This window comes from Dendrobates tinctorius, unplaced genomic scaffold, assembly GCF_039654945.1.
Source record: "Dendrobates tinctorius isolate UK_male_01 unplaced genomic scaffold, ASM3965494v1 ptg000232l, whole genome shotgun sequence".
Taxonomy (NCBI): domain Eukaryota; kingdom Metazoa; phylum Chordata; class Amphibia; order Anura; family Dendrobatidae; genus Dendrobates; species Dendrobates tinctorius.
The window spans coordinates 17,602,378-17,627,607 of NW_027361899.1; the positions used below are offsets into that span (position 1 = coordinate 17,602,378).

General features: G+C 41.3%; 1 protein-coding gene across 1 annotated transcript in view; it reads left to right on the forward strand.

Moving 5' to 3' along the window:
• Positions 1-2,070: 2,070 nt before the first annotated feature.
• ITPKB (inositol-trisphosphate 3-kinase B) overlaps positions 2,071-25,230 on the forward strand; it is an 87,372-nt gene continuing 64,212 nt past the window's right edge. Inside the window, exons 1-2 of the mRNA XM_073556380.1 lie at positions 2,071-2,372; positions 13,317-14,604. Coding sequence (XP_073412481.1) covers positions 13,483-14,604 — 1,122 coding nt within the window. The 5' untranslated portion in view covers positions 2,071-2,372; positions 13,317-13,482. The remainder of the gene's footprint in view (positions 2,373-13,316; positions 14,605-25,230) is intronic.

Here is a 25,230-nt window from a genome sequence, read left to right on the forward strand (position 1 = left end):
AAATGTTTTGTTATAGATCCCTTTGGTGGGAGCAGAGGTTTCAGTCTGTGGCTCTGAGGATCTACCAAGAAATGTCAACGCCATGGACCATGAATAAAATGCACCTAAAACGTGCATCTGTGTATTACGTGCATGTTGCATTTTGAGCATGTGAGTCACGTGTCAGATGCCCTAACATTTGAATAATTTAATGTGGAGAATATCCTGATGACATAGGAGGGTCTCCACCGAGTGAAGGACCCTGATAAGAGAGAGTATATTAGTGATACCCAAGAGTATGGACCATGGGGATTGAGAAAGACCCAGAACGGGTGTGAAGAGCGAGGCCTGAAGAGGGTAAATCGCTGCCCGAGGATGGTAGGGATGACACCGGCAGTGGCCTGAGGAGCCCAAGTAGGATGGAAAGAGGTCCAAAGAGGAAGATCAAAGGAGGGAGAAGAAAGGTCCAAGGAGGGAGAAGAGAGCATCCTATAGGGGGAACCAGAGCTTGAGGAGGAAATGGAGCCTAAATTTGGGCAAGAACGATGGCGATAGGCCCATGAAGGGGAAAGAGAGAGCGACCCTAAGGTTACAGATCGGGGCAGAATTATTCCCAACTCAGCCATCAAAAACAACTACAGGAAAAAGTACTTAATATTCTGTATGGTAAACATTCCCAGACATTGTCAGAGCAAGATAGTATCACACAGGAAAGGATTAGATACACGGCTCAGCAGTCAGTATCACACAGGAGAGGATTAGATACACAGCTGAGCAGTCAGTATCACACAGGATAGGATTAGATACACAGCTCAGCAGTCAGTATCACACAGAATAGGATTAGATACACAGCTCAGCAGTCAGTATCACACAGGAGAGGATTAGATACACAGCTCAGCAGTCAGTATCACACAGGAGAGGATTAGATACACAGCTCAGCAGTCAGTATCGCACAGGATAGGATTAGATACACGGCTCAGCAGTCAGTATCACACAGGATAGGATTGGATACACAGCTCAGCAGTCAGTATCACACAGAATAGGATTAGATACACGGCTCAGCAGTCAGTATCACACAGGATAGGTTTAGATACACATCTCAGTAGTCAGTATCACACAGAATAGGATTAGATACACGGCTCAGCAGTCAGTATCACAGTATAGGATTAGATACACAGCTCAGCAGACAGTATCACACAGGATAGGATTAGATCCACAGCTCAGCAGTATCACACAGGATAGGATTAGATACACAGCTCAGCAGACAGTATCATACAGGAGAGGATTAGATACACAGCTCAGCAGACAGTATCACACAGGATAGGATTAGATACATGGCTCAGCAGTCAGTATCACACAGGATAGGATTAGATACATGGCTCAGCAGTCAGTATCACACAGGATAGGATTAGATACATGGCTCAGCAGTCAGTATCACACAGGATAGGATTAGATACACAGCTCAGCAGACAGTATCACACAGGATAGGATTAGATACACGGCTCAGCAGACAGTATCACACAGGAGAGGATTAGATACACAGCTCAGCAGACAGTATCATACAGGAGAGGATTAGATACACGGCTCAGCAGTCAGTATCACACAGGAGAGGATTAGATACACAGCTCAGCAGTCAGTATCACACAGGATAGGATTAGATACACGGCTCAGCAGTCAGTATCACACAGGAGAGGATTAGATACACAGCTCAGCAGTCAGTATCACACAGGATAGGATTAGATACACGGCTCAGCAGTCAGTATCGCACAGGATAGGATTAGATACACGGCTCAGCAGACAGTATCACACATGACTAGCTTAGATACACCATCTCACTCTCCTAGTAGACCAGTCTATAGCTTTTAGGACTTTTTCTGTGAACCCCTCCATCAGATGATGGTGAGGAGCTGCTCCCGGCTCTCCAGCCCTCGCCCAGCCACAGTGCCCAGGCCAGGCTGCCCCGGGGCGCCATTCATGCCAGTCGTTCTGCTTCTCCCCTCTTTCAGCCATGGAGCTGTGTCCTCCTCCTGCCCCAGTGATTGGATGGCAGAGGAGAGAAAAGCCGTCTCCTGGCTCCCAGGCGCTGCAGTGGAAAGTCGCTGAGCTGCAGGCAGAGCTGGGTCCTGACAATGGAAACTTTCTCAGTTCCCCCACTACAAGGAAGCTAGCAGAGTTCAGCTCCAGACAAACTACACAACTTCCTTCCTGCTACATACTTTACACATTGAACAAACACTGCAGAGGAGGCACAAAGAAAGCAGCGAGCGGCGGATCCTGCTCATCCAGGGACCCCTGGGCTGGATCCTGGATCCTTGCAGAAGAAAAGGTGCGATCACCCTGCAGGAGGAAGGGCTGTGGGAGCTGGACACCAGGGACTGGGTGCTAGGAGTCAGGTAAAGTCTATCAGATTAGATACAGCTACACCGCACACTGTATCTATAATGTACACTGGTGGGGTGGTGCAGCAGGGTCATGGGTGCCTGTCGCTGGGCGCCTGTCGCTGGGTGCCTGTCGCTGGGCGCCCTGTGTGGGTAGGTGTCTGTCTGTATACTGTGAGCACTAATAATCCATCTGCTGTGCCCAACAGATCGACCGATGACAAAACGATAATCAAGCGGAATAATCGCCCCAAATAGTGCTGATCGCTGCCATGACGATAAGATCCCTAACTTTTTATTTGCAGAAAAGTTTTGTGCGCAACTTTCCAGACACATATTGGTGGGATTACAACCCCCATCATGTGATGAAGGTAGTAGTAGTATGTAGGTTTTGGATCTGGTCCTAGTTACAGAAGCTATTAACCAGAAAATGTTCTATAGAATATAAGGAAAGTGCATAAATAACAATTCCACAGATCCATTCATGAAGTTCGCTTCTGCTGAAAACGCCAGATGCTATATCCACCTTAATGATCCCATTACGCCTGCAGGAAGAGCATATATATACACATATGCTGTATGTATACTGGAATTGCTATTTATGCAATTTCTCCACCTATTATAATTGTGTACGTTGATCAGTACTGCAGGAACCTTTTTGCAATCGCTGTAGTGTATATGATCACGGTATAAATGGATATTGCACTTTAAGTTTACCTCTATTATTGAATTGCAAAAATATCATTTCCCTCAAATATATGCAGTTGCTCCCTATACAATGCGATGGTGATCCAGTCGTATAGATACAGGATTTCCATGGACCTGTAAATCTTTTTACTGTCATTGCCCCTTTTTGGAGATATCCTAATACCAGTTTATATTAGGGAATTGCTTCATGTTCATACTTTATTGTCCTATGATATGGTGTAGCATTATCCATTTGGCAGAGGATCGTTATTTTACTGACATCCTTAGTTATTGTTTAGAGGCCAGATTGCATTGCTCACCAGCTGTCGGTAAATTTGCTAACAGTTTGGGATCTGCAGCGTATATGAGGATGTGCTCCAATAGGGGGTGACCCATAGAGTATTTATAAACTAAGCAGCGACATGATAACATGAGAATTATGTCACCTGTGGGGACAATGAGAATTGTGAACGCTGTAATGACGGGCAGAGGATCGTCACTCGTCAGGTGAATGGTGGCAGGGCGACATATTGTTATGTTACTAATCGATATACTCCTGCAGGTGTGTAGAAGGATAGGACAGGCGGAGCTACATGAAATGGGTTTTAATACTTTTGTCAATAAGGCGTTAGTGAGTATACCCGGTAATCCAACCTCAAGTGAAAAAAAAATGTCACAACGCCTTGAAATGTACCATCATCTGTACAGAATGAAGTTGTGGACTTCCACTTTAAATATGCAAATAGATCATAGTGTTAAAGTGCTAGTTATCGAAGCTTCTTGTCATATTAACGTTATGTAATAACCATTAATATAGCTGCCATTAAATAAGTAACAATCAAATCAAGTTCTACATTACTTATCATGTACTGATCACGAGTTACACCCTGTATTATACCCCAGAGCTGCACTCATTATTCTGCTGGTTCAGTCACTTTGTACATACATTACATTACTGATCCTGAGTTACCTCCTGTACTATACCGTAGAGCTGCATTCATTATTCTGCTGGTGCAGTCACTGTGTACATACATTACATTACTGATCCTGAGTTACATCCTGTATTATACTCCAGAGCTGCTCTCACTATTCTGTTGATGCAGTCACTGTGTACATACATTACTGATCCTGAGTTACATCCGGTATTATACTCCAGAGCTGCACTCACTATTCTGCTGGTGCAGTCACTGTGTACACACATTACATTACTGATCCTGAGTTACATCCTGTATTATATCGCAGAGCTGCACTCACTATTCTTCTGGTGCAGTCACTGTGTACATACATTACATTACTGATCCTGAGTTACATCCTGTATTATACTCCAGAGCTGCACTCACTATTCTTCTGGTGCAGTCGCTGTGTACATACTGTACATTACATTACTGATCCTGAGTTGCATCCTGTATTATACCCCAGAGCTGCACTCACTATTCTTCTGGTGCAGTCACTGTGTACATACATTACATTACTGATCCTGAGTTACATCCTGTATTATACTCCAGAGCTGCACTCACTATTCTGCTGGTGCAGTCTCTGTGTACATACATTACATTACTGATCCTGAGTTGCATCCTGTATTATACCCCAGAGCTGCCCTCACTATTCTTCTGGAGCAGTCACTGTGTACATACATTATATTACTAATCCTGTACTGATCCTGAGTTACATTCTGTCTTATACTCCAGAGCTGCACTCACTATTCTGCTGGTGTAGTCACTGTGCACATACATTACTGATCCTGAGTTACATCCGGTATTATGCTCCAGAGCTGCACTCACTATTCTGCTGGTGTAGTCACTGTGTACATACATTACATTACTGATCCTGAGTTACATCCTGTATTATACTCCAGAGCTGCACTCACTATTCTGCTGGTGTAGTCACTGTGTACATACATTACTGATCCTGAGTTACATCCTGTATTATACTCCAGAGCTGCACTCAGTATTCTGCTGGTGTAGTCACTGTGTACATACATTACATTACTGATCCTGAGTTACATCCTGTATAATACCCCAGAGCTGCACTCACTATTCTGCTGGTGCAGTCACTGTGTACGTACATTACATTACTGATCCTGAGTTACCTCCTGTATTATACCCCAGAGCTGCACTCACTATTCTGCTGGTGCAGTCCCTGTGTACATACATTACATTACTGATACTGAGTTACATCCTGTATTATACTCCAGAGCTGCACTCACTATTCTGCTGGTGCAGTCACTGTGTACATACATTACATTACTGATCCTGAGTTACATCCTGTATTATACCCCAGAGCTGCACTCACTATTCTGCTGGTGTAGTCACTGTGTACATACATTACTGATCCTGTTCTGATCCTGAGTTACATCCTGTATTATACTCCAGAGCTGCACTCACTATTCTGCTGGTGCAGTCACTGTGTACACACATTACATTACTGATCCTGAGTTACATCCGGTATTATACTCCAGAGCTGCACTCACTATTCTGCTGATGCAGTCACTGTGTACATACATTACATTACTGATCCTGAGTTACATCCTGTATTATACCCCAGAGCTGCACTCACTATCCTGCTGGTGCAGTCACTGTGTACATACATTACATTACTGATCCTGAGTTACATCCTGTATTATACTCCAGAGCTGCACTCACTATTCTGCTGGTGCAGTCACTGTGTACATACATTACATTACTGATCCTGAGTTACATCCTGTATTATACCCCAGAGCTGCACTCACTATTCTGCTGGTGTAGTCATACATACATTACATTACTGATCCTGTTCTGATCCTGAGTTACATCCTGTATTGTACTCCAGAGCTGCACTCACTATTCTGCTGGTGCAGTCACTGTGTACACACATTACATTACTGATCCTGAGTTACATCCGGTATTATACTCCAGAGCTGCACTCACTATTCTGCTGATGCAGTCACTGTGTACATACATTACTGATCCTGTTCTGATCCTGAGTTACATCCTGTATTATACTCCAGAGCTGCACTCACTATTCTGCTGGTGTAGTCACTGTGTACATACATTACTGATCCTGTTCTGATCCTGAGTTACATCCTGTATTATACTCCAGAGCTGCACTCACTATTCTGCTGGTGCAGTCACTGTGTACACACATTACATTACTGATCCTGAGTTACATCCGGTATTATACCCCAGAGCTGCACTCACTATTCTGCTGGTGCAGTCACTGTGTACACACATTACATTACTGATCCTGAGTTACATCCTGTATTATACCCCAGAGCTGCACTCACTATTCTGCTGGTGCAATCACTGTGTATATACATTACATTACTGATCCTGAGTTACATCCTGTATTATACCCCAGAGCTGCACTCACTATCCTGCTGGTGCAGTCACTGTGTACATACATTACATTACTGATCCTGAGTTACATCCTGTATTATACCCCAGAGCTGCACTCACTATTCTGCTGGTGCAGTCACTGTGTACACACATTACATTACTGATCCTGAGTTACATCCTGTATTATACCCCAGAGCTGCACTCACTATCCTGCTGGTGCAGTCACTGTGTACATACATTACATTACTGATCCTGAGTTACATCCTGTATTATACCCCAGAGCTGCACTCACTATTCTGCTGGTGCAATCACTGTGTATATACATTACATTACTGATCCTGAGTTGCATCCTGTATTATACCCCAGAGCAGCACTCACTATCCTGCTGGTGCAGTCACTGTGTACATACATTACATTACTGATCCTGAGTTACATCTTGTATTATACTCCAGAGCTGCACTCACTATTCTTCTGGTGCAGTCACTGTGTACATACATTACATTACTGATCCTGAGTTACATCCTGTATTATACTCCAGAGCTGCACTCACTATTCTGCTGGTGCAGTCACTGTGTACATACATTACATTACTGATCCTGAGTTACATCCTGTATTATACCCCAGAGCTGCACTCACTATTCTGCTGGTGCAGTCACTGTGTACATACATTACTGATCCTGAGTTACATCCTGTATTATATCGCAGAGCTGCACTCACTATTCTGCTGGTGCAGTCACTGTGTACATACAATACATTACTGATCCTGAGTTACATCCTGTATTATACTCCAGAGCTGCACTCACTATTCTGCTGGTGCAGTCACTGTGTACATACATTACATTACTGATCCTGAGTTACACCCTGTATTATACTCCAGTGCTGCACTCACTATTCTGCTGGTGCAGTCACTGTGTACATACATTACTGATCCTGAGTTACAGCCTGTATTATACTCCAGAGCTTCGCTCACTATTCTGCTGGTGCAGTCACTGTGTACATACATTACATTACTGATCCTGAGTTATATCCTGTATTATACTCCAGCGCTGCACTCACTATTCTGCTGGTGCAGTCACTGTGTACATACATTACATTACTGATCCTGAGTTACATCCTGTATTATACTCCAGAGCTGCACTCACTATTCTGCTGGTGCAGTCACTGTGTGCATACAATACATTACTGATCCTGAGTTACATCCTGTATTATACCCCAGAGCTGCACTCACTATTCTGCTGGTGCAGTCACTGTGTACATACATTACATTACTGATCCTGAGTTACATCCTGTATTATACTCCAGAGCTGCACTCACTATTCTGCTGGTGCAGTCACTGTGTACATACATTACATTACTGATCCTGAGTTACATCCTGTATTATACCCCAGAGCTGCACTCACTATTCTGCTGGTGCAGTCACTGTGTACATACATTACTGATCCTGAGTTACATCCTGTATTATATCGCAGAGCTGCACTCACTATTCTGCTGGTGCAGTCACTGTGTACATACAATACATTACTGATCCTGAGTTACATCCTGTATTATACTCCAGAGCTGCACTCACTATTCTGCTGGTGCAGTCACTGTGTACATACATTACATTACTGATCCTGAGTTACACCCTGTATTATACTCCAGTGCTGCACTCACTATTCTGCTGGTGCAGTCACTGTGTACATACATTACATTACTGATCCTGAGTTACAGCCTGTATTATACTCCAGAGCTTCGCTCACTATTCTGCTGGTGCAGTCACTGTGTACATACATTACATTACTGATCCTGAGTTACACCCTGTATTATACTCCAGCGCTGCACTCACTATTCTGCTGGTGCAGTCACTGTGTACATACATTACATTACTGATCCTGAGTTACATCCTGTATTATACTCCAGAGCTGCACTCACTATTCTGCTGGTGCAGTCACTGTGTACATACATTACATTACTGATCCTGAGTTACACCCTGTATTATACCCCAGAGCTGCACTCACTATTCTGCTGGTGCAGTCAGAGTGTACATACATTACTGATCCTGAGTTACACCCTGTATTATACCCCAGAGCTGCACTCACTATTCTGCTGGTGCAGTCAGAGTGTACATACATTACTGATCCTGAGTTACACCCTGTATTATACCCCAGAGCTGCACTCACTATTCTGCTGGTGCAGTCAGAGTGTACATACATTACTGATCCTGAGTTACACCCTGTATTATACCCCAGAGCTGCACTCACTATTCTGCATGGGCTCTTTGCTTCTAGTGGATCATTTTCCAAGGTGAATCTTGAATCCACAGCGAAGAAGCGGCAGTGTGACATGACTGTTGGTTTCTCATGTGGTTAACTTCTCACCACAGTTGGGCGCTTCCACCCCATAGTAATCCCCTTTTGATGCCCTATGCCCCTTAGAAATAATGATTTCCCTTTGTCCATCAGGATTTTACCGCCTGACTATTCTGGTCTGGTTCACAAGCCATTCATATTTCCCTGTAGTATTGGAGTTGTGTTTATGCAATGGATGCCAGCTGCGGGGGAATTCCCTGTGTATCCCGGCCATGGACAGTGCGGATAATTCTCTGCAGTACAAACACTGCTGCCTTGTGCAGAGCAATCACCTGTCGCTAAAACTGGTTCTGCATAATACCAGGTCTGGAAACGCGCCAGGCTTCAGGTTCCCAGCCTGTTACTGATGATCTGGAAGATGGGCCGTCCATTATTATCTATTACATGTCGCACAGTTTACAGGCTAAATTCATTCTTCACCTAATATTATGTGGTCACAAAGCAGAAAGTAATGGCGCCTGTGTGTCGCTATTGCAATAGACCCAATATTTGATATCCATCGCATTGAGTACTATGGGATTTGTGCTGCAATGTTTGTTATACGATACTAGGCCTCAGTTATTTTTGTCCATATCAACCAATCAGTACTCAGCTTTCATCTGCCCACAGCAGTTTAAACAGTGAAAGCTGAACTCTAATTGGTTGCTATGGGCAACAAGGGCAAATGAGGCCTATTTTGACAAACGAAGCCTAAGAAACGTTTAAAATGGTGTGAAATGGTGAAGAAACACAACCCTGCCCTTTAGGTTTCACCAGTGTATTGTTAAAATGACTTAGTAACACGATTCTCCCCCCGTACAAGTATGGCGATAATGAAAATGGGTGCAAGTTTTTTTTTTTTAATTTTAGTGGTAAAAACAATTCAGAACTTTGTAACAGAAAGTGAAATTATTTTTTTTTCGCCACTTTCCAAGACTGGCAATTATTTATTTATTTTTCTGGCCATTGAGTTGTATGAGGGTTTTTTTCTTGTTGCACGGCCAGCTGTAGTTTTATTGATATCATTTTGAGGTACATTCAATGTTTTAATTACTTTTCTTTTTTTAAAGGTTGTTCAGTGACCAAAAAACTGCAATTCTGTCAGTTTTTTTTTACTCTTCACTGTGTTAATGAATTTTTCATTTGAGGCTGCGTTCCCACAATAAGGTCTTTTGGTGCATTTTTTGACGCTACATATTTTTCCTGCCTCAATAAAGCAGCGTCTTACAGTTCCAGCAAATTGGATGGGATTTTTAGAAATTTCATGGCCACTGTGCTTTTATTTTACTCATAGAATCATAGAATCGTCGAGTTGGAAGGGACCTCCTGGGCCATCTGGTCCAACCCCCTGCTCAAAGCAGGATTCGCTAAATCATCCCAGACAGATGTCTGTCCAGCCTCTGTTTGAAGACTTCCATTGAAGGAGAACTCACCACTTCTCGTGGCAGCCTGTTCCACTCATTGATCACTCTAACTGTCAAAAAGTTTTTTCTAATATCTAATCTGTGTCTCCTCCCATTCAGTTTCATCCCATTGCTTCTAGTCTTTCCTTGTGCAAATGAGAATAAAGTTGATCCTTCTACAATGTGACAGCCCTTGATATATTTGTAGACAGCTATTAAGTCTCCTCTCAGTCTTCTCTTTTGCAAACTAAACATTCCCAAATCCTGCAACCTTTCCTCATAAGACAGGGTTTGCAGACCGGTCACCATTCTGGTCGCTCTTTTCTGAACTTGCTCCAGTTTGTTGATGTCTTTTTTAAAATGTGGCGCCCAAAACTGGACACAATATTCCAGATGAGGTCTGACCAAAGAGGAGTATAGGGAAATAATGACTTCACGTGATCTAAACTGTATGCTTCTGTTAATACATCTTAGAAATGCATTTGTCTTTTTTGCTGCTGCATCACACTGTTGACTCATATTCAGTCTGTGATCTATTAGTATACACAAGTCTTTTTCACATGTGCTGTTGCTTAGCTCTATTCCTCCCATTCTGTATATGCTTTTTTCATTTTTATTGCCCAGATGTAGTATTTTGCTTTTTTCCCTGTTAGAAACCATTCTGTTAGTTGCTGCCCACTTCTCCAGTTTATTTATATCTTTTTGAATCCTCTCTCTCTATTCTCTAGTATTAGCTATTCCTCCTAACTTTGTGTCATCAGCAAATTTAATCAGTTTACCCTCAATTCCTTCATCTAAATCGTTGATAAAGATGTTGAACAATACAGGGCCCAGGACAGAGCCCTGTGGTACCCCACTTGAGACATTCTTCCAACTGGATGTGCAGCCATTTACAACCATTCTTTGGGTCCGATCACTAAGCCAGTTATGAATCCACCTAACAGTTGCCTTGTCCATTCCATACTTAGTCATTTTTTCAATAAGGATTGTATGAGATACTTTGTCAAATGCTTTGCTGAAGTCAAGATATACTATATCTACAGCATTTCCTTGATCCACCCAGTCAGTGAACTGGCATAAACTGACGTGCGGTGTCTCCAATCCGCAGCATGTCAATTTCTCTTGCTGAGTTTTCTGTGCAGATTTTCCCCATAGATTTGCATTAGATGATGAAAATCCGCAGGTAAATCATGCCCACGGCTACGTTCAAATGTTGCATTTTTGCTGCGTCTTTTACTGCTAATTTTAAGCCGCATTTTAAAGTACCAGCAAAGCTGTGAGATTTCAGGGATCTTATGCACACACATTTTTTTTTTTTTCCTGACTGTTGTGGAAAACTGCTGCATGTCACTTCTTTCTGTGTTTTTGCAGCAAAGTAATGGGTAAGTGCAAAAACGTGGCAAAACCAGCTTTTTGTAAGCAGCTTCTTTACTGCCGTAGAGAAGGTTCTGCCTGCGGAAAAAAAAAAACCCACAGTAAAAAACGTAATGTGTGAACATAGCCTAATAGTTCAGACTTTTACGGATGTGGCGATATCAAATACATTTACTTTTCTCGTTTCTTTAGTTGTGATCTCTGATTGTGCCTGACCTGGGGTTGTGAGTCAAACATTACCGTATTTTTAATAATATTTTCTTTTACTTTATTTTTTAGTCCCCCAAGGGAACTTTAACCTGCGATTGTTTGATCTCTTGTACTATATACTACACTACATACTAGGGCTTCACAGGAGTCCCAAGATAGTGTTGGGCTAACCATAGCCACCAATTACAAAAAGGAGAAAAGGCCAATGCACAATTTTAAGCACACTTGGAGATTTGTGTGCTCAGATAACTTTGCCCAAACTTTTACATGCCACTGTATAAGGCTGGTTTCACATTAGCGTCCATGCGCATGCGTCATGCGCACCTATCTTTAACATGGCGTGCGCATGTTCTAACGTTTGCACGCGTTCGTATGCGTTTTCGTGCGCATGCGGTTTTTAAGGTGTGCCCCTAGGCGCGCCAGACGCAACCTGTTGCATTTTTGGGTCCGTCCAACGGCGTCAAAAAACGCACATGCACGCTTGCGCACGGAATGCAACAAAATAACACATTACAGTCTATGGGAACGCAGGCGTGCGCATGGACATGTGTACGCCTGCGTTTGCAAACGCATGCGTTTTAAGAGTTAGCATGGTTAGAAACTGGTTAAAACGCATGCACTTAAAAAACGCAAACGCATGCAAAACGCATGATGCATTTTTGCATGCATTTCTATTGCGCAAAAAAACACTAATGTGAAAGTAGCCTAACACGTCATGCATCATGAAGATGAGCCATCTGATAGCTCGGACCAAAAATGCCTCATGCATGATAATACCATGGTAAATTACATCTAGAGTAAAATAAAAACCATAAAAATATGGTTATGTGAAAAAACATAAAAAAATATAATAAATGTAATATAAAAATACAAAATAATAAAATGAAATTTTTTTTACAACATAAATGAATATAAGGAACAACAAAGTCCAGAAAATAATTAAGCGGATGCCTTTTCATTTATTTTGGGAAGTGTTATGTTTTTTTTTTGCCTTCTACGGTATTTTTCTTTTCACCTTTTTTGTGTCTTAGCCCTTGTAACATTGAATAAAAAAATGACAAGACATATGATGTTGAAGATTATGCCATAAATGCTGATATTTTTCCAGTGTACCATTATTATCCATGATGTGTCTAAAATCATCACCCCTGAATAATAATAATAAAAAAAATAACAGAGGATAAAAAAAAAACTAGGTAATACTCATATAACATTGTAAAAAATGATGGGGTAAAAAAAAAATAAAAAAATGTGTATTAGAGACCAACAGTAAGACTTAAGAGGTTAGTGTATGGTTTGTTTTTGCTTTTTTTTTTCTTTACAATTTTCCCACACTCCGTGCCATTTGTATTCCACATTCTACATAGCACACGAGGTTAAGTAATGGAGAAGGAAGTGGCTCTGGGAGGGCTCTCTCACATTTCTTACATGGTTGTACATGCCCGTTCTTGCGTCTGATATCACGCCTTGTTTACAATACAGGTTGTAAGTATTGGACAGGTATATGCAAATGAGTCCTCCTTTATCGGCGTGAGTTACGGCCATGAACTTACCGAGCTACAGACTTTTTCTTTTATGATCTCGTTGGTTGAAAGAGTCCAGGTCAACATCATTTACATTTCTCTCTTCTCTTCTCATTTACAGCTGATTTGTTTATGGAGGTCTGGGCACTTGCCCGGCTCAGTCGTCATCTGCTCAACTCTTCTAACAATGTCGTTGCTGTGGACGAGAAGACGTCTTTGGGATCTGTGTGTGTGAGCCGGTGGTGCCCTGCACGCCCCGTATCTGCAGCTCCTCTCATCACAGGACTATGGCTGTGTATTGCTATGCCTTGAATAGCTTGGTCATGATGAATAACAACGGTGTGACGAAGACGAGCCAGAGACCCGTGCTGCCCGTGCCCGAGAGACGTAGCACCTATTGTCCACTGTTGGTTCAATCACCACTGCCTCTCCATAGCCCCAGTGCCACCAGTCCTGGTAGCTCTCCACGGAACCACAACGCACCCTCCTTTGTCTTTCCCGAATCTGGAGAACGATCCACGTCAAGAAGTCGAAGTCCAAGTTTTAACGGCAAAGAGGAGCACTCTCCCAGGTTGGCAAGGTTTAGAAGGTGTCCATCACCTTTACGACTTCATGGAGGGAATGTGGGGGAAGCGGTTTCTGTAATAGATTCACGAACGGGGTCTTTGTTGGGTTTGGTGCATGGCAATGGATCAGGAATGGGACTTGGGGAATCGGAAGAGAAAAGACGTCTTGCTCAGATACAACGGGAACTCCAAAATGTTCAGGTCAATCAAGTTGTGGGACTCTTTGAAGCCCATATTCAAGCTAAAAACCGATCGGTTTCTCCAGTGCTTAGAAGTCCTCGTCTGGGCAGCAGATCCCCCTCACCTTTACGATTTAGTAAACGGGAGGACAGTGTGTTTAGTTTTAGTCATGATAGAAGACATAAATCATCATGTTCTAGCTTGGAAGGAACATCAACCCCTACATCACCTATATCACCATCGGTGGTTCCACTATCACCATCGGTGGCTCCAGTATCACCATCGATGGTTCCACTATCACCATCAGTGGTCTTGTCTTCGGAAAAGGACAAATGTAGAACTTACAATAGCTCCAAATCTGAGCAAAGCCTCAACACCCTTGAAGACTCAAGTAAGACCACCCCATCTAGGGTTATTTCTCCAGGACTTATACCTGCCGTCATAGTCACTGACCATGGGGAAGACTGTGAAGGTCTGACGGACAGTAATAGCCTAAGCATCAATCCTACTAATCTTCCTAGGAAATTGTCCTCATCTTCAGCTTCATCCACTGGCTTCTCTTCTTCTTGGGATGAATCTGAGGATGATGTATCCAGCGATCCTGAGAAATCCCCAGAACACAGCACGCCATTTCTGCAAACAATTGAGGAAAAGCCAAGAGTGGTGAGTAGTAGTGAAGTTGTCATGATCTCAGCTCGTCACGGAAGCAGCAGAGCTGAACTGGGGCTTCATTATTGACAACTTTCTAAGCTGAGATAATGAGGAATGTTATCTGACAATTTCAGCTCTGCTGCATCACCCTTGCTCAGCTCTGCACTTTCATGTCCTTCAAAGTTTCCGAGTTTTGCATTGTGCCTCACCCATATTGCTGTGTCTGTGTTTTTACAGATTGTTGGTTCTGCATCGCTGTGCAACTGTCAGAAGCTTTTTTGTGCAGGATAACTAAATGCAGTAGTTTGCAAACTTATTCAACCCCATAATAACAATTTAAAAATGCTCATTTTTCCTTGTTATGTAACCCTCAGATGAGTATAAATGATGCATCATATATATACAGTAGAATTGAGCAAAGAAATTCTCAGGACCCTGGTCCAGGGGGCACATTGGTAGTCAGGGAACAACGGATCAGGCTCCTGCGGACCTCTTCGTACATTTCGGAATCTTGTGATTAGTAGATTTTGTGTCATTATTGCATAGTGGTTTTACTTTGCGGGGGTCTACTAACCAGAAGAGGCGCCGGGGATGCCAATAGTTAGGAGAAGGTTCACGTGGCTCTGATCTGGCAGTCACGGACTACCGATGTGGCTGCTGGACCAGCGTCCTGAGAATCTTTTTACTCAACTGTCACGTACAGTGCTTAAAGAAAAGTATTTGCACCCCATCCAGATGACCTATATTCAACATAGTGAATATCAATACGTTTATTGAGGGAGTGAAAACTTATTTTATGCACTTTATGCAGGTTTCACATGTCGGACATTCCTTGTCCTAGTACGATTGCGGGTCTCTTGACCCAGTCTCAAGTGCCACATACATCCTATATGAGTAAGGGTCAGGTGACTCGTGACCGGTCCGAACAGTGAACGTGACTGACGGATATGTGGAACCAACTATGGCTTGCAAAAGTATTCAACCCTGCAAGGAAAACAATAGTTGCTTTGGGATTGTTGTGCAACCATCAGATGTGTATATAATATATACACACTATAGGGTCTAGAGAAAAGTATGTACACCCCTCCAGATTTAATTGTGGCGTGAAAACGTTGTATATAGATATAAGCACTAGGAAATAGAAGTTTAGGAATTCTCCTTGGATATTTCCTTTTTACTTCTGCTTTAGTATCAGTCCTTTGACAATTCTATGCATGTAAGGAGCTTATGGGGCTGTTCATCATGCGCCACCTGGTTCATGGTTAAAATTCTAGACTACAACTCCCAAAAGCATCTTCTGTATATTTGGGGTATTTTTCATGTGTTTCAATCAAACAAAGCAGCAGGAACATGGCATAAAATGTGGCGCCCAGCCCTGGCATTAATTCCACCACACCCTGCTGCATGAACTTCACGTGGTACCCACGACCTTCACCAAGAAAACAGAACCTTCCTGTAGATACTTTTTTTTTTTTTTTGCAGAAGTTATATTCTGCTCTCTGGCAATGCTAAACATTTACTATAGACGCTTATAGTGCGAAGACCTGGTGGGTCATGTCATCTGTATGGCGCTTTTCACGCAGTTTCAGTGTCACAATAATTTTTTCGGGTCACGTACAAATAAACCCTTAAGTTAGTAGCAAACCTCTAAAAAAATAGGCACTGTATGGTTCTATTATTTGGGCACTGTATGGTTCTATTATTTGGGCACTGTATGGCTGTATTATTGGAGAGTAGTATGATGTAAGGTTTAGGCACTGTATGGTTCTATTAGATTTGGGCACTCTATGGCTGTATTATTGGAGCACAGTATGATGTAAGTTTTAGGCATTGTATAGTTCTACTGTATCAGCACTGTATGGCAGTATTATTGGAGCACAGTGCGATGTAAGGTTTAGGCACTATATAGTTCTACTGTATTGGCACTGTATGGCCGTATTATTGGAGTACAGTATGATGAAAGGTTTAGGCACTCAATGGTTCTATTAGATTTGGGCACTGTATGGCCGTATTATTGGAGCACAGTATGATGTAAGGTTTAGGCACTGTATAGTTCTACTGTATCAGCACTTTATGGCTGTATTATTGGAGCACAATATGATGTAAGGTTTAGGCATTGTATGGTTCTATTAGATTCGGGCACTTTATGGCTGTATTATTGGAGCACAATATGATGTAAGGTTTAGGCACTGTATGGTTCTATTAGATTTGGGCACTATATGGCCGTATTATTGGAGCACATTATATAATGTAAGGTTTAGGCACTGTATAATTCTACTGTATCGGCACTGTATGGATGTATTATTGGAGCACAGTATGATGTACGGTTTAGGCACTGTATGGTTGAATTACGGTAGATTTGGGAACTATTTGGCTGTATTATGAGTCAGGTTTGTTGGATGTAATCCTGCCCTGTATGATTGTCTACAGATGTATAGATATATATAGGCTCAGGCTTAGGGAACGTAGACAAGGGATAAATGAAGCTATATTGAGAGCTGGTATGCTGAGCAAGATCATCAGCCTCCACATTACATACTTCCCCCTACCCTGTCCCTCCAAAATACAATCCTCACTTTCTTTCCCCATCTAATGAAGTGTAACATATATACAGTATATCAGCGACCTATACTGCAGGGCTTATACACTGTGTTCATTTGTGGCGGGATCTACTACAGAAGAGCTCACAATCTAATTCCCTTAGTAATGCCATAAGCACGCACAGACTGGAAGTCATCATTATGGAGGGGATTGATCTACCGGTATGTGTCTGGTTTGTGGATAGAAGCGCCCTGAGGATATAGTGAACAATCACGGAAAACATGCAAATTCCGTTCAGAAGGTTCCCCGGTCGTGTATTCATGCCGCCACTCATCACTATAATAATACTGCACTTAAAGGTATTTTCCACTATGCCAGAGAAGAAGACCCCTCTGATTCCCTGAAATGGCTAAACTGCTCAATAAAGATGTTTTACTGATTTGAACACTGGGTGACAGTATTATTTGAACACTCTATAACAGTAGCTACCTCGTGTGGCACTACTACAGTGTACCTTGTAGTCTATGGTAGGGCTGGTACTATGTAGCATCGTATTGAAGTGCAATTACCTTATGAATGGAGCTGTTATTTAATCACTATATAGTGGTATTATTTAATCTCTGTATGTCGGTTTTATTTATGCAGTGCACAATGGTATATTCAACAAGTACACTGATACAGATGATTTTGTAGTCTATGGTGGGGGTTGCATTATATAGCATCATATTGAAGTGCTATCAAGCTGCTCTATAATTACCATATGACGTTATTATTTAAACTCTGTATGGCTGTATGTACATTGTGTGCAACTTCAAAAGTATATTTTACGGTCTTTGGAGGGGGTGTCACTATATGGCATCATATTGAAGTCCTATTAATTTATGTATGCAGCTGCAGTTTACATTTAGTCACCAAATGGCGGTATAATTTAATAACTGTTTAACGTCTATGGTGAGTTTAGCATCATATTAAAGCGCTATTGCTTTATGTTTGGAAATGCAGATTGGTTACTATATTACGATATTATTTAGGTCTTGTATGGTAACATTTCATTGTGTGATGCTGCTGTAGCATATTTTTGCAGTCAATGGTGGGGGCAGATCTATATAGCATTTACTTGAAGTGCTATTACTTTTTGTAAGGATTTATCTGGTCATGGTTTGTTGGTATTATTTGAACACTGTAGGATGGTATTATTTAAGTGCTGCATGGTGTTATTTTCATAATGCGCATTCAGCTGGGGGCAGCTCTGTATTGAATTATATTAAAGTGCTGTTACTTTATGTAAGTAGTTGTTATCTGGTCATTGAATGTTGGTATTATTTGACCACTGCATGACGGTATTATTTAAGTGCTACTTGGTGGTATTTGCATTGCGTGGCTCTGCTTCAATATTTTGCACATTCAGGCGGGGGCGACTCTATATAGTATGGCTTTGAATTGGTATTACTTTATTTATGTAGGTGTTATTAGCTCATTGTACTGTATATTGGTTTTATGTGAGCACTACGGTATATGGTAGTATTAACTTGAGCGACACTGCCGTATAAGCACCTTATTTTTGCAGTGGATTGCGTCTAGTGGCTCTCTGCATCATATCTTTCAGTTTTGTTTTGTTTTTTTGTCCAGCATCTTATAGGCTTCATATGGAAAGACTATGTGTGCACTGTATGGCGGTACCTTATATAGTATGGGAAAGGCAACTGAAAATTACCAAGTTTCAAATCTCTGAACAGTTTGGCATTCTGCTTGGTGACCTTTTAGCTAGCAGGGCATGCTGAATCATATAGTGCCATTATGTCCAGAGAGCGGCATGCTTGTTGTAACAGCGGTGACCTATTAATCGTGTGCACGGTCTGGCATCGTCTTGTACTTTTCATATGATTGCAGTAACCCGCAGGGATCCACGGACTGCGGCGCAGATTTAAATAACATCCATCGGACAGGGGGTGTGCGCAGCGGCCGCAGTTATGGCACAATTCACTTTTTATGAAGCACATATCGAGCGGTGCGATAAAAATAGCACAAGAGCTGCGGGACGAAATCCAGAAAAAACAAAATAGCTATTTCTGCCTGATCCTCTATACGTCCGTCTATAGGAAACGCTTGCGGTAGATTGGAGGGAAAGAGGCTGTGGCCAAAGAAAATAAACTTCAATGCATATTGGTCTGTGGAATGCCGCTGTCACAGACAGCGGCGTCTCTGCAGGGAAGTGGCGCATGGTTGCGGAGGGATTGCAGCCCACATATGGCCTGCGCCTTTCTGGATGATCCCTACTGTCAAGTCATATCTGATCCTGGGAAAGCTGGGTGACTACCAATACGGTCGCCATTACGTCTCACCCAACGGCTCATTTGTATCGAGTCACTTTGCAAATAAATGCTAAAATCATCTTGTATTGATTCCATCATCTTATACTCTAGTCACATCCAGAGCTGTTGTTTTAATCCTCCAGAGCTGCACTAAAAATTCAAGGTGTCTAAAATACCTGCCAAAACTCCTAAACTTTTCTACAGTTTGATAGATCTGGATCCAGTTGTGTCTGTTATCATGTCTTAGGAATCCAAATACTATCTTTTATTTCTCTAATCACCTCCGAAGCTGCTTTCAAAATTCAGCACATCTGAAACGGTTGATGTGTCATAGCTTTTATGAAAAAACGGCAACAGTTTTATATAGATTTCGGTAACATTTAGCCAGATGTAGCATCCTGGAAATTAAGAAAAAACAACCTTTGTTTTACTTCTCTATTCGCATCCAAAGCTGCATTCCGAATTCAGTGTGTCTGAAATAAATGCAAACAATCTTAATTTCTAAGCCGTTGATAGACCTGGATGTGGTTTTGGGCGGTTTTAGCATCTTAAAAGTCCAAATACTCCTCTAGTCACCTCCAGAGATGCATTCAAATTTCAGTGTATCTAAAATGTTTGAGTCCAAGTTTTTATGAAAACACAGAAACAGTTTTATATAAAGGTTTGCCAGCTGTATCATCCTGGAAATGTAACATAAATGCTTTGTTTTACTTCTCTAGTCACAACCAGAGCTGCATTCTGAATTCAGTGTGTGGCTGAAATAAATGCAAAGAGTCCTAATTTCTATGGAGTTTGACCTAGATCAGGTTTTGGCTGTTTTAGCATTCTAGAAGTCCAAATAATCACCTCCAGAGATGCTATAAAAATTCAATGACTGAAATACCTACAATTTGATAGATCTGGATACCTCTAAAGCTGCGTTCAAAATTCAGTGTATGAGTTACCTGCCAAGGGTCCAAATTTTTATGAAAAGACCTCTTTAAATACTGTTACTAGCATAGATAGATCAGGATAAGATTTTGCCAGTTAGAGCATCCTGAAAATTCCAAGTACTTTGCTTTATTTTTTTCTAGTCACATCCAGAGCTGCACTCATTATTCAGTGTCTCTAAAGTACCTGCCAAGAGTCCTTATTTTTACGACAATGCTTGCCTTACCAGTGCAGCGGGCTTACATAGATCTGCATTTGTTTTCGCCAGTTATAACATCCTAGGAATCCAAATACTTTGTTTTACTCTAGTCACCTCCACAGCTGCTTTCGAAATTCAGCGTTTCAAATTCCTGCCAAGAGTCCTAATTTTCATACAGTTTAATGGATCTGGATTCAGTTTTTGCCTATCTAGTGTCCTAGAGATCGAAATACTATGTTTAGTTTCTCTAGTCACCTCCAAATCTGCATTCAAAATTCAGTGAGTTTGTATTACCTGCCAAAAGCCGATTTTATGAAAATACTTCTTTTATCAAGGCAATCAACATACATAGATCTGGAGGGTTTGCCAGGTAGAGCCTCCTGGAAATCTAACCCCTTTGTTTTATTTCTCTAGTCACCTCTAGAGCTGCATTCAACATTCACTATGTCTGAATATTACCTGCTGTCCAGAGTTCTTATTCTTTATGAAAATACTCTTTTTTTTTTTTTTTTTTTTTGTATAGACCTAGATAAGGTTTTACCAGCTAAAACATCCTGGAAATCCAAACATTTATGTTTTATTTTCTTAGTCACTTCTAGAGCTGCATTAAAAATTTACTCTGTCACATAACTGTTGAGTATCCTAACTTATATGAACACACTTCCTTAGCCCATGCTTTTATAGAACTGGTTAAGATTTTCCCAGTTTAGCTTCCAAGTAACGCAGCTATTATGTTTTATTTCTCTAGTCACCTCCAAATCCGCATTCAAAATTCAGTGTGTCTGAAAGATCTACCGAAAGTCCTAAGTTTTTTTGAAAATATATCTTTTAACAATGAGCTTGCACCGATCCCCAGATGGCTTTGCCGATTATAGCACCCTTGGAATCAACATACTTTGTTTTATTTCTCTAGTCACACCCAAAGCTGCATCCATAATTCAGAAAAGAGCTTCCAGTTTTTTTGTTTTTTTTAATGTGACATTTTAACCACCCAGTGAGATAGATATGAGTAGCGATTTGCCTCCAAATTCTGTTACTTCTCTATCACTGATTTTGACCACCAGTATATTGTATACACTAGTCACATCCAGAGCTGCATTCGGAAATTAGCGTCTGTGTCGTAATTAGTCCACATTTTTATTCTAAATGGGTATTTCCATTCCTGGAGATATTGGTTTCTGGAGTCCTGTGCCCTTGTCCTGCGTATGAGAGGTGCATAGGGTGCAATCCTCACGCCATCTGTCCAGTCCATTCATGGACATAGAAGTCGGAGTGCCCTTTTTTTTTTCATATCTCACATTCGCACTACTCTGTTTTTTGATGAAAAGTACAAGATATGCCTGTAGTATTACGGTACTTTCCGGACCTGCAGTCTTATCCCAGCAGATTTATTAAACTGTACTGGTGGAGCTGGGAAATAGTTTCCAGTTGATTGTTGGATTAGAATGTAGAATGGAGGGATAAATCACTTTATATAACGGCCAGCTGCACTGCAAATTTTTTTGCTTTCCAGATTGAGGGACCATGTTGTTTATTTTTCTGGATACAATGTATCTTTTTTTTTTGCAAATTACAAACACACACAAAAGATACATTGTAAAGACTTATGACCCATGCATGGAATTCCTTGGATTAAAGGGTTAATCTTCATCTTCATACATGGATACCGTCGGCATAGTGTTTGTAAAAACAAGCACTTTTGCAATTTACTGCTTGTTAAAATTTGCAGCCGTTCTTGAGATATTAGCACTTTTCTTTTGTTTTACAGCTCGTTACCTAGGAGACCGACCACCTCTGCTGCTGTCTAGCTTGTAAGCATTGCGCTGAACCTGGCTAGGATTTTTAGGATGTAACAGGCGAGCTCCATCGACCCTGGCCAGCTATCAAACAGTGCTTACAAGCTCAATAGAAAAGAAGTGGTAAGCACAGTGCATATTCTGCTGCCCAGCAGCGGTGGTCGGTCGCCAAGGCAACCGGCTGTAGACAAAAGAAAAGAAAAATGTTGATATCTTAAGAACAGCTGAAAATTTTAATAAGCAGTAAATTGCAAAAGTGCTTGGATTTCTAAGCACTATCACAAGAAACTTTCCAGAATCGCGCACACCTAGAAGGTTTTGGCCAGAGCCTGAAGATTTGCCGACTTTGTCAGGAGTCTGGGAGGTCTCTTCTTTTTTTTTTTTTTCCGAGAACTTCCCAAATTATTCTGATTTCAGGAACCAATCGGCTTGTTATGAATCAGATGCTACCACGGAGCGTATACTGTATACTACTCAGGGAATGCAAATCAAGACAGCGTCTTGGATCCCTGGAAAAGTTTCTTCATTTCCCTACAGCACCACAACAGGACGCATGAAGTATTACACAGTTCTTCTTGAAATCAATAACATGCTGGGTCCTCCAGAGAGATGATGAGGATCCTGAACAACCCCAACCAGCTCATATGTACCTTACTGGTGTTTGTTATTATAGTTTCTATTATTATATGTTTGTATAATTATATTTTTAACATTATAAATATTATATATTACACATATATATATATATATATATATATATATATATATATACACACACTACCGTTCAAAAGTTTGGGGTGACCCAAACAATTTTGTGTTTTCCATGAAAACCCTTTGCAGCAATTCCAGCATCGCAGACCTTTGGCATTCTAGCAGTTAATTTGCTGAGATAATCTGGAGAACTTTCACCCCATGCTTCCAGAAGCCCCTCCCACTAGTTGGTTTGGCTTGATGGGCACTTTTTGCGCACCATACGGTCAAGCTGCTCCCACAACAGCTCAATGGGGCTGAGATCTGGTGACTGCTCTGGCCACTCCATTACAGATAGAATACCAGCTGCCGGCTTCTTCCCTAAATAGTTCTTGTATAATTTGGAGGCGTGCTTTGGGCCATTGTCCTGTTGTAGGATGAAATTGGCTCCAATCAAGCGCTGTCCACTGGGTATGGCATGGTGTTGCAAAATGGAGTGATAGCCTTCCTTATTCAAAATCCCTTTTACCTTGTACAAATCTCCCATTTACCAGCATCAAAGCAACCCCAGACCATCACATTACCTCCACCATGCTTGACAGATGGCGTCTGGCACTCTTCCAGCATCTTTTCACTTGTTCTGCGTCTCACAAATGTTCTTCTGTGTGATCCAAACACCTCAAACTTGGATTCGTCTGTCCATAACACTTTTTTCCAATCTTCCTCTGTCTAATGTCCGTGTTCTTTTGCCCATATTAATCTTTTCCTTTTATTAGCCAGTCTCAGATATGGCTTTTTCTTTGCCACTCTGCCCTGACTCATCCCGGAGTCGCCTCTTCACTGTAGACATTGACACTGGCGTTTTGCATGTACTATTTAATGAAGCTGCCAGTTGAGGACCTGTGAGGCGTCGATTTCTCAAACTACAGACTCTAATGTACTTGTCTTGTTGCTCCGTTGTGCAGCGGGGCCTCCAACTTCTCTTTCTACTCTGGTTAGAGCCTGTTTGTGCTCTCCTCTGAAGGGAGTTGTACACACCGTTGTAGGAAATCTTCAGTTTCTTGGCAATTTCTCACATGGAATAGCCTTTATTTCTAAGAAAAAGAATAGACTGTCGAGTTTCACATGACAGTTCTTTTTTTCTGGCCATTTTGAGCGTTTAATGGAACCAACAAATGTAATGCTCCAGATTCTCAACTAGCTCAAAGGAAGGTCAGGTTTACAGCTTCTCTAATCAGCCAAACTGTTTTCAGCTGTGCTATCATACTTGCACAAGGGTTTTCAAGGGTATTCTAACCATCCATTAGCCTTCTTACACAGCAAAAGTACCATAAGAACAGTGGAGTGGTGGTTGTTGGAAATGGGCCTCTATACACCTATGAAGATATTGCATTACAAACCAGACGTTTGCAGCTAGAATAGTCATTTACCACATTAACAATGTATAGAGTGTATTTCTGAATCATTTAATGTTTGCTTAATTGGAAAAAAACTGCTTTTCTTTCAAATATATGGAAATTTCTAAGTGACCCTAAACTTTTGAACGGTAGTGTATATATATAATATTCTATAATTTTTTTTATATATATATATTTTATTAATTAATTATAAATATATATTACACACACATATAATCTATATTTTTTATATATATATATTAATTATTATTACTACTATTATTCTTATTATATACTTATATACGTAAAAGCTTTAGCTATTCATGATCTCATTATTTATTTATTTTTACATTTGTGTTTTTTTCATTTATATGTCAGGGGCCAAACCACCGGATGTTTTGATATAAAGAGAATAAGCACATAAACTGCAAAAAAAAAACAAAAAAAAACAAAGGATAAAAGGGAGTAAAATTAATTAAAAATAAAATAATGTTTTTAATATCTATAATTTTTATAGCTATAATTCTGTTATCCTGTTAAGCACTAAACACCATTAGACCATGTTTACTTGCAAATGCTAAATTCCCCTAAAAATGTTTTATCCGCCCCCCCCCCCCCGCCACGTTATGTCATACTATAACACAGCGTGGGCGCGGCACACTTACTACGGAGTGGAAACTTCACGTTGCATGTGGTTACCAGCTCTGCAGAAAACTTTGTGCTGCGCAGATGCAGGATAAGCTCGATGCACGGGTGGGGGGGATTTGTATGTT